This window comes from Haliotis rubra, unplaced genomic scaffold (genome assembly GCF_003918875.1).
Source record: "Haliotis rubra isolate DU_JTF1 unplaced genomic scaffold, ASM391887v1 Scf274, whole genome shotgun sequence".
Taxonomy (NCBI): Eukaryota; Metazoa; Mollusca; class Gastropoda; order Lepetellida; family Haliotidae; genus Haliotis; species Haliotis rubra.
Window position 1 is genome coordinate 761,364 of NW_025766825.1, and position 11,410 is coordinate 772,773.

Here is an 11,410-nt window from a genome sequence, read left to right on the forward strand (position 1 = left end):
TATAGCTTAAATAATAGGGTTTGTGATTTACCTTTGATATCTAATATGAGAAACGATAAGAAAGACTGCAATATGTCAAGCTCATGTCCTAAAATAGAGCCTCTCAATATGTCAGCTATTTTATCTATCCACCGGTACGCAAGCTACGACTTGACACTTTTGTGTGTACGCATGTAAGATCACATTTATTGAGTATTTACAAAACTTCAAGCGTACTTGTACGCAATAGACTTAATGGGAATTGGGTTTTCACATAAATGTTTGCGTAATTTACGCAGATACGCAGCTTATCTGTACCTCTGAATATTACTGATTCAGTAGAACTGTACTTCATAAAGTCAATAAGGTTGTTATAACCATTGTAGGTTTGTCTGAATTATACATAAAAATTAAGAACACCTGTTGGCCAATTAGAGTATCACTTGTACAGCCTCTCATGATAGCGTCCGCCTATCTTCAAACAGAAAGGTATCAAATCCGAGTAAAAGACTGGTTTCATCCAGATTAAACAGTTACACAACAAATCTGTGGCCAAGGTGACAGGGTCATCCACTAAAAACAGACTGGCACATACACAGCACTTCTTTACCTGTCTCCAGCTACAGGATAATCACAAATGAACATATATTTCTAATGAGTTTTGTTTACCTCAACAACTTAATTAAGACAATAAAGTATAGTTTCAATATAACATAATCAAGACAATCACATACCCACTGATCTCTTCATCCCCAACATGAAACATCAGAGGATAACAAAGTTGCACAAAGGCCGAGCGTTTCTCTGAATAATCCTTGTTAAAGAAACCCGCTAATATTAATAGTGTTAAACATGTATGGCTGCCCGATGGTCCTTCAACTTTACCCCTGGAGTGTTTTGGCCAAAGAATCAACAAATTCTTCCATTTTAACAAAAACATGATGACAAAGACATTTTCAAATCCATACATAATTTCGAATGATCATGAATAAAGGTTTATGATAAACATGGAACTGCCATAACTTTCAGGAACTGAATAAAAAGTATGAGGACTCCCACGTCAAATTTGTCAGTGAGAGCCCTTTGGGACCCTTCTAAGCATTACTTACTGCTACACTGAACCTAAGTTCAACACTTAATCTTACCCAAGTTCAAGACTGAACTTCTCAGTTCAACACTGAATCGTACCCATTTGAACACTCAACCATACTTAGTTCAACCCTGAACTTACTTAGTTCAACCTGAAAGTAAGTTAAACATGGTAACAAGTTTCAAACAAACATCCCAATGACTTAAATATGAGCTGACACGGTGAGAGTGAGGCGTCCACCACCAGTCCACTAAGAGGTATTAGAGAGTGCTCCCTATTCTGACAGGTTCTGCAAGAGTTTCAGACGACCAGCCTCATAGTCATCCTCATCCACGTTCACCAGCAGCTTAATAGCCTCATGACCCACAGCCTGCTTCAGGGACTCTGTAACAACAATGCAAACATCATAATAATAACAAGTGTTTGCCACTGATATGTCAATGTCCCCGGCCGCTAAAGAATGGAACACATTTCAAATCAACTGGTGTCTGTGTAATCCCCCAATGTAGGCTGTCACCAAATTTGAAGACATTGGGTACAACAGTTCATGAGATATCGTGTTAACAAGAGTTTGAAAAGTGGTCGAAGTGTTGTGGTGACCTTGAAGATAAGGTCAATGTCACCCAAATCAACTGGTGTCTGCCTAATCCCCCAATGTAGGCTGTCAACATAATTGAAAACATTGGGTGCAATGTTTTATGAGATATCGTGTTAACAAGAGTTTGAAAAGTGATCAAAGTGTCGTGGTGACCTTGAAAAGGTCAAGGTCACCCAAATCAACTGGTGTCTGCGTAATCCCCCAATGTAGGCTGTCACCCAATCTGAAGACAAGAGTTTGAAAAGTGGTCAAGTGTCGTGGTGACCTTGAATCAGTACGTACGTACGTACAGAGGCTGCTGAATACATAGTCCCCCGTTCCGCGTTGCGGCCGGGGAGAACAATGGACATTTATACTGCACCTGTAACCACACACTTGTGCATGTTCATGGTGCTACAATTACAATTACAAGTCCAGTTATGATTCACTCCGGTATTCGTCGAGTCGAACCATATCCCTTCTTGAATTTAATTAATTATTCATGGTCACTAGAATCGAATATTTAGGCAAAGAACCAATGAGGTCCACTTATCAGCAGGTTGTAGCACTGAGGATCTGCTCAGCTCCTAGTGCAACCTTCAAACAAGCAAAAACAAAGGCATTCTAACCAATACCACACACTCGATATGGATGTGCAACTTCTATACTATTTACACACGACGTTTCTGGGCTAATGCTTGCCCCTTCGTTCACCCGATGAAGGGGCAAGCATTAGTCCAGAAACGTTGTATGTATATAATAAAGAAGTTGCACATCCATATCGAGTGTGTTGTATTACCCTACCAACTTCTAAATGCCTATCAAACGCCTTCTTAGCAGCTGTTTCCTAGCAACACGATGAAGCCTGACAACCCACCTGTGATGAAGACTCCCTTGAGTGCCTCCAACAAGGAGCCGTTGATGTAGTCCCTCCAGAACGCATCCAGGTACGTCAGTTCAGAGAACTTAATGTCACAAATGATTGATCCCAAGTCTCTCGGGATTTCAGTATCGTGTTGGCCTGAGCAAACTTTTCAAACTGTCTCTCGATAAGCTCAGGTTTATTTGAAAACACATTCCCATCTAAGGCATTCTCATGTTGGCAGTATTCTGCTCGGACGCGCAGCCGGATATCTGGGACAGAACAAACAGCCAGTCAGTTAGGTTGTGATGTCTAGAGTGAGTGAGTGAGTGAGCGAGCGATATAGTGAGTGACTGAGTGAGGTGGGAGGGAGGGAGGGAGGAGCGAGCTGGGTTCAATTGAGGGAGGAGCGAGCTGGGTTCAATGCCACCTAGAACTATATTCCAGTTATACCGCGGCATGTCAGATTATTGACGGATGAAAGTTCGAGATGATGCGGGGTCTCATTGGTGAAACCCAAAAGGACATGTATGGTACAAACAAACCTAGAAACATAATTGGGGCAAACCAACCATTGTGACTGAAGTCATAAAGAAAGCAAATCTGCAGTTCGAACTGCAGCACCATGGATGACTGGGCCAGCCGCGACCAATTCTGAGTACAACATGCGGCCTTCAAGAGCGACTGGACGAGTCACTGGACATATACGGAAGAATATTGATCCATACCGTTGCCATGACGACATACATTCAGCAGGGTCTGGAGGTGGTCTTCCTTGGTGGTCACCCATCCAAGTACTATACAAACACTGCAGAACATCCTTCATCCTTACATGACAGCCTCCTAGTCACGTGACTCTGCAGCAAAACAGAATAGCCCTGGGGGTGGAGAAATGAAACATATTTAACCAATCAGGAAGACCCCTTGAAAGTGGGGCTTTACAAATCCACCTACAAAACCTAGTTTTCTCATACTTGGCCACCAAAGTGCACATTGGATGGTTCTGCATGCTCTATGTAATGGCGTTATCAGTCTTGAGCATTTCATTTCGAGCCATTTTTCACAATGAAATAAACGTAATTTATATAACTAATAATGCATGTCAGAAAGTGGGACTGCTTCTCATCTGAAATCAAAACAAGAGTCATCAGAAGATGACAAATCCCCCTGGCCCCCACATATTTGAAAGAACAAATCATGACAGGTACTTAAAGTCCAACTTGAATTTTTTTAGACTAAGTCGTTTCCATGGAAATCATGAAAAATATAAATGTCAAAAATTAAAAAGGCACCACTTCAAGGTCTGTTTGATATGTTTGCCAAGCCTTGTAGAAAGATATTGAAAGGTTTTCAATTATTTTAAGTGAATTCCAACACAGTGTAAAGGAAATTTGCCACTCCAAAATCTGCACAAACAAGAGTGAGGTGCATTAATGTTATATTGCAATGTATCAACTTAATGAGTGGGGAGACAGACACAGTTATCAGATACAACCTCAGATGTTTGGTGAAACCACAAATGTGAGTATGGTGCTGACAAAACAATGAACATAACTGGGGCCACCTAGGATTCAAACCCCAATCTTGGGTTTTTGTACGCCAGGGTAATGTAACTCTGTAAAGACAAGAGTGAGTGAGTTTAGTTGTTTTAGCAATATTCCAGCAATATCCAGTGTTTCCATTTCCGTTGACGAGAACAAAGTCAGAATGTCTGGTAATTTAAAGGGCTGTCGGTCATCGTGTCCGACATTTTTTAAAATCAATTTTCTAATTACTTCTGTCAATCTTATTTCCCCTCGAAAAGGATTATGTTTTCACAATGACATTGAGGTGTGATCAAAGAAAAAATAGCAGTTTTGGAAAACCCCAGGCTAAAAATAGCGGCATTAGCACATTGCGATACCCTTTACATTTCTGATTGGTTGTTAGGGTGCAAGGTCTTCCTCACAATGAAAAGCATGATCATTTGACCGGTAAAAGTTACAAATAAAATGAAATGCTAGCCGGTCACAATGTCCAGCTGTAAAATGCCAGTGGAAACACAGAACGGGTTAGAATGAACCTTCAGTAACCCATGCTTGTCGCAAGAGGTGACTAACGGGATCGGGTGGTCAGGCTCGCTGACTTGGTTGAAACATGTCATCAGTTCCCAATTGCGCAGATCGATGCTCATGCTGTTAATCACTGGATTGTCTGGTCCAGACTCGGTTATTTACAGACCACCGCCATACAGCTGGAATATTGCTGAGTACGGCGTTAAACTAAACTCACTCACTATTTTCTTGTCCTGTAACCACTGTAACAACTGCAAGAGAAATTATGTCAATGTGGAATGCAGGGTCATCTTCTAGAAAAACATGATGGCAACTGAATCACCTTGGCGGCAGAATGCAATAAAAAATGAACAAGGGTTAAATTGAATACATACTATGACTACAAAAAACCGTGCATATTGTTCTTCCATTTAATAAATATCTTTCGCTATTTTCAATTTTGGTGGGTGATGGAGAACTCTCAAAACTATTTTATACAAAGAAAATAATAAACTCCATAGATGAATCCAAAAGATTTTAATGTTTCGAGTCCCCTTCAGTTAGAAAATCACACTTTGGAACAAATGCAAATCTACTATGATAAACATTTTAGAGACAAAACATTGTCTTTTTTACAGCATCAAAACACAAAATTCTATGAAAAAGGTGCCAGAACAATTATTTTCTTTTCACAGATCATATTCAAGGGCAGCCAGTAAGAGAGGCTTCTGTGAATTCCACACAAAAGTGATGGTTTGTGTCAGCTGGTGAAGTGCCATCCAGACATCCATTAGGTCCAGAAAAAAATGCGTTTTGGCAGAAGTGTAAAACCTGAGAACAAAGTACATTTTCCTATCATTCTCTTTATCAATCAATTTAAAAACTTAGTCCCGTGCCCTACACGCTTTGAATAAATAATGATCAGTCCCAAAAAATGGCGGATGCCCAAACACAGACCGCTGACTATTAAGGATGTCACAATACTGACTGACTGACTGAATTTGGTTTTACGCAGCTTTTAGCAATATTCCAGCAATATCACGGCGGGGTACACCAGAAATGGGCTTCACACAATGTACCCATGTGGGGATTCGAACCCGGGTCTTCGGCATGACGAGCCAACGCTTTAACGACTAGGCTACCCCACCGCCCGATGTCACAATCAAGTTTCATGAATTGATACATATCACGATACCCATGTCACGATTCGATACGTAGCACAATACATATTTTCGCAGCATTATTGCGCAAATTTAGTTGCTTTTTGAACAGTAATATTTCATATTTTATAATTGTCCATGAAAAGATCAACATTTTCTATTCTGAGAGATTAAAAAGGTTTCCATCTTTGTGCATGAAAAATAATCATTTATAACTCTCATAACATAAAAGACATGATAAAATTGCAAAACGTAAACGATACATAAATATATTTAAACCGATACTTTCAAAACTAAATATAGATACTCTGAATGTAATGAAAATTGTATCATCTTAGAAAAAGTAATGTTGCATCGATGTATCGTGGCATCAGTACTCACTATATGAATATATCCTTATTCTGCATGAACAGTCTCATGAATCAAATTGAACAGTCTATCGATTCCTTATGAGTGAGTGAGTTTGGTTTAACGTTGCTTTTAGCAATATTCCAGCAATACCACACCAGCAATGGAATTCACACATTGTACCCATTCACACATTGCACCCTTTTGGGGAACCCGGGTCCTTGGTGTGACGAGCGAATAATTTAACCACTAGGCTACCCCACCACCCCCGATTCCGTATGAACAATGTACTGCCTCTACACGAGTCGTTTACTGACTCTCATAAACCACCTACTAACCACAGGTTACTTTCTTCTTTATCTCTTCCTCCTCATCTTCTGCTGGCCTCTGCTCCACCTCCTGTGGGGAGGCACATGGCGGCTCCACCCTCTCACACTTCCTGATGCTATTCCTCGTCTTCCTCCTCTTGACTGCGGCAGCTGATGCCTCAGGCTGGTCTGTGTGTCTGGAGACGCTGAGACACGAAGAACAACTCATGCGCTTCCGGGAGGATGGGACCCGGGATGTGCTGTTCTCCAGGTATTCATCTACTGGGTCAGGCTCAACTGTCAACAACAAACGTCACACTGCTAATGAAACAAATGGAGGACCACCAAAACTGATACTTCTTGTCTTGAAGTAAAACCAAATCTTTCGCTGAGACAAGTGAGTGAGTTGGTATGGCTTTTTTGGCAGTATTCCAGCAATATCACGGCAGGGGACACCAGAAATGGGCTTCACACATTGTACCCATTTGGGGAATAGAACCCGGGTCTTCGGCAGCAACCACAAGGCTACCCCACCGCCCCGCTGAGACAAGAGATACACATGTAGCTAATCCATACCATACCTCACAACTAAGGATTGTAAAGAGGTGTTTGATTGGCAAGTGATGCCAACACCTGTGGATGTTTGACTGGAAAGGGGTCCTTAACACCAATAATTTAAAAAGGTGCTTCATTGGAAATTGGTGCAGTAGTAACATGCGCCCAATAATCTGTATTTTTACCAAAATAATAATAATAATGATATTAGATATGATATGAACCTTATGATGACACAGACTATTGCTGCTGTGAAGGGAGCTTACAAAAAGATCAAAATTGTGGCATGTGCCTTTACGGCTTTAGATGACAGAAATATCTAGTCCTAGCGGTTGCCATATCACCATTGACTAAAGAGGGAACTGGACAATTCATACACACCGAGATTCATACGCAAACATTTTTGGCAGAATGGTAACTACTCGTACCTGAATGACTGGAGTGGAAGACTCGTATCCAAAAATGCGAATGCACACCCAATGAATATATATATGATCTGATGTTTGTTTGCTGTTTAACCCTGCACTCACCAATATTCCAGTTATATGCCTGTAAATAATCAAGTCTTGCCTGGCAATCCAGTGATCAACAGCATGAGCATAGATCTACGCAATTGGGATATAATGCCATGTCAACCAAGTCAGGAAACCTGACCATTAAATGATTTGAAGTAATTGTTTGCATTCTAAACTGCATCTTTTACCCAAAGAAACTATATGCAATGACCACAAAATGATATTTTAGACAGGAGATGTGTTGTGGTGAACCGGATATGTTATTACAAACCAACAGCTTAAAATCCAAAAACTTGTTTAGTAATTTCAATTGCTTCTGAACATCTGCATACTTAATAAACAGAATAAACAGGTTCTGAACTAAGATTTTGTTTGATTTGTGTTTCATATAACACATGACAATTTCAATCACCAACTGTGTGGACTTCTAGTTACTCCGACCAACTTCCAGGCCTACTTAGTTTTAAATGTTTAATACTAAAATAACAGTTTGCCACTTCGGCCAACAAATAACTCAGAATAAGTTCCTATCAAAGTGCAGGAATATGTGATGAATAAATTATCACAAAAAAATAGCTTTCATCCTTACACACAGTCTATACTAGACTAGTAGTTAATGTAATCTGATTTTGACCACAAACTAAATGGGTACAGGGCATCCTTAGTAAGCAGGTGCGTAGCAAGTCAATTTCCGTGTAAGCCTGATAGGTTGCAAAGCTTTACATCTAGATAGTATTGAGGACTTGCCCAACCTTTTTAGCAACAATCATGTGTAAGCCGGGGATTTTTTTTATAATGGTAGCTACGCCCCTGGTAAGATTCATCAAACTAGGGTACAAGGGTCAATATTTGGCTCGACAAAAAAGGTACACTTTTCCAAAACAGGGAAAGATTTCCGCCCGTAACCCCGGTATCATGTTGAATAGTGAAAAAATAATTTAAGAAAGAAAATGTCAGATCAGATAAGCTGTTTATTTATCAGTGACGTCGCCCGATAACAACTATAGTGTCCTAACGTTCGTTTGTGTAACGTGAGCGGTTGTCACCAATAAACGAACAAATGCGTTTCAAATTGTTTACTTTTGAATGTTCAGAAGTAAACACAGCGTAACAATGAAAATAGAGATCTGTTAAAAGGTGAAGTTGATCCGAAATAATGATGTTTCATACCAGTCTTTCTCCTCCTGAGTGTTAAGTGTTGAACAAGATCCTGCCTGGTTAATATTCGCAAAAGTTCTAAAATATGCTTGAAATTCGATTCGTCGATTCTGCCCAACCTCTCCAAGCTCAGGAGAAAACTGTAGCCATCTTTGGCCTGGAGAAAGAAATCGTTCGCATGGTAGAGACCTCCGTAGATAAATGTTAAAGCTTTAATGTCGTCTGGTGTAAGCTGATCTCCGACAATGCGGAACATTTCATGTAGGGCTAAAACATCACCAACATTTTTCCCGTCGGAGACGATGGACGCCATTTTGGAGATGAAGAAAATATTACTCCGCAGTGAATATTCATTCCCACAAGCAATGAACATAAAATGTGTATTTTATTTATTTGCAAAATTATGGGAACGACATAAAAATGACACAATTGAAATTGTTGATTTTTTGCTTTCAAGACGTTTCAACAAATCACTTTGCGAAGGAGCACTATCTCCGAGGCTAGACACTGCTTTACCGACAACTACGACAAATATCTTTTTTTTTTATTGAAAACACTGCGGGTGGGTGTCGAACTGTGAAATCTTCAGTTGTAACTTGTCAGTCTGTGTAGTTTAAATACGGCCCAAAGCAACGTTTATCCTTATTGTTGTCATTCATTAACTGTTACATGTTCAAAACGAGATCAGGCTCGCTGACTGAGTTGACACATGTCATCGTATCCCAATTGCGTAGATCGATGTTCATGCTGTTGATCCCTGGATTGTCTGGTTCAGACTCGATTATTTAAAGACCGCCGCCATATAGCTGGAATATTGTTGAGTGTGGCGTAAAACTAAACTCACTCACTCAAAAACGAGATCTTGTGGCCCAAGCATGGCATTATTCCCGTGAGATATATATATCCATGATAAAGGGACCGTTCATAATTTATGGCTTGGTGGTGGTGGGTGTGTGATGATGATTTTTATGGATAAGCATGTACAACGTGAATGCCCCCAAAAAAGTACCCCCCTCCCTGCTTGTCAGGAACAAAATCAATAACCCCCCTTCCCCTTCCCATATTTTTAAGCATAATTTTAAAATATTTTAATGTACACAATTGATGACCCCCAACCACCCCAGAACAAAATGGGTGAAACACACACACACACCCTTAAAAATGATCGTCATCCCCCTAGCCATAAATTATGAACGGTCCCTAAAGTTTTCAGTCGTACAGTGAATAAATGTCTATTAAAGGGGCACTGATCCAGAGCAATTTCCGCGGGCTGGTTATTGCTTTTGTTATTGTTTTTCTCCCGCGAGTACCCGGGTGATATCCCAGAGTTCTTGACTTGTTCGTGACCTCTGCTGCGCCACCCGCATGCACAATTGATGGTATAAGTATAGACTGATCAACAAAGATGAAATCTTGTTTACTTCAATATTATGATAGCAAATGAGGGACAAAGTCACACATTGAACCCACTAGTAACCACTAACCACAAGGCTACACCCTCGCCCTAATAATTTATGGCTTTGGTGTGTGTGTGTGAGAGAGATTTTAAGGGTATGTGTGTGTAGAGGCGGGCGGGGGTGGTCACCCATTTTGTTTTGGGGAGGTAGGGAAAGATCAATTTTGTACACATGTACTATGGGGAAGGTCAGTAATTTAGTCATTGACATGTGGGATGGGGCTCATTTACTTTCTACATACATTTTAGTGTGGGTTGGGTTTTGTTTTTGTTTTTTGTTGTTTTGTTTGTATGTTTTGGGTTTCTTTTTTTAATGTTTTTTTGGTTGTTTGTTTTTGGTTTTTTTGTTTTTTTTGGGGGGTGTGTCATTCACATTGTACATGCTTCTCCATAAAACATCATCAACCCAGGCCATAAATTATGAACGGTCCCTAACGTGTGTATAAATATCAGTTATAATCAAATATTCAAAAGAATATAAAGATCAGCTATGCACAAATTACTGATATAATATATGAATATCTGTTCTACACGTATGTATTAATTTTTGTGTTGAAACACAATGAAGAAGGAGACAAGAATCTAATTGGACCATGGAGCAGCTAACGCAGTACACAGAGAAGCAAGGAAGAACGGCCCTGATGCATTAACTCTATAGTTGTAGATAACTGTGACCTGACTTCAATACGGGATGAAGATGTTATGCATTCGTAATTGAGTGAGTGAGTTTAGTTTTACGCCACACTCAGCAATATTCCAGTTATATGGCGGCGGTCTGTAAATAATCGAGTCTGGACCTGACAATCCAGTAATCAACATCGTGAGCATCGTTCTAAGCATTTGGGACCAATGACATGTGTCAACCAAGTCATCAAGCCTGACCATCCGATCCCGTTAGTCGCCTCTACAGGGTGGAAGCGATGTCCACGCGAAATGTGGAGTTGCCTCAAAAACAACTCCATTTCCTCGCTGGACAGTGAAAGAAGAACACGTGTCGCAAGAGTAGTGGTCAGTTTTCCCTCGCATTTTCATTATTTTGCAAGTATATCAGGTTTTGCTATATGGCAGACGGGTCTAGATGTGTACAGATCTTTCTGTAATAGTTTGACACCCTCTATATTTATTGCAATTGCGCGTTAAGCGAGGGCACCCTCCTGAGTGTCGAAACAAGATCGCGGAAAATGATCGTTTCAACACGAAATATGACATCCTCATCAGCAGACACGCCTTTTTTTGCTGTCAATTGTTAGATATAGTTATTTTAGGTCTTCATTCACAGTTTAGACTTTAAAGCGTCGGTAAGTTATCAATTATCATCGAAAAATCAAACTGTACATTTTATAAGGAGTTGTTCACATTTAGCAAACAA

General features: G+C 40.2%; 1 protein-coding gene across 1 annotated transcript; it reads right to left on the reverse strand.

Moving 5' to 3' along the window:
* Nucleotides 1-320: 320 nt before the first annotated feature.
* LOC124280793 (death effector domain-containing protein-like) lies at nt 321-8,900 on the reverse strand. Its single transcript, XM_046716766.1, is given in 5 exon segments — nt 321-1,453; nt 2,524-2,644; nt 2,647-2,780; nt 6,388-6,654; nt 8,598-8,900. Coding segments are annotated over 5 exon segments (933 nt in total). The 5' UTR covers nt 8,899-8,900; the 3' UTR covers nt 321-1,343.
* Between the last annotated feature and the right edge of the window lie 2,510 nt (nt 8,901-11,410).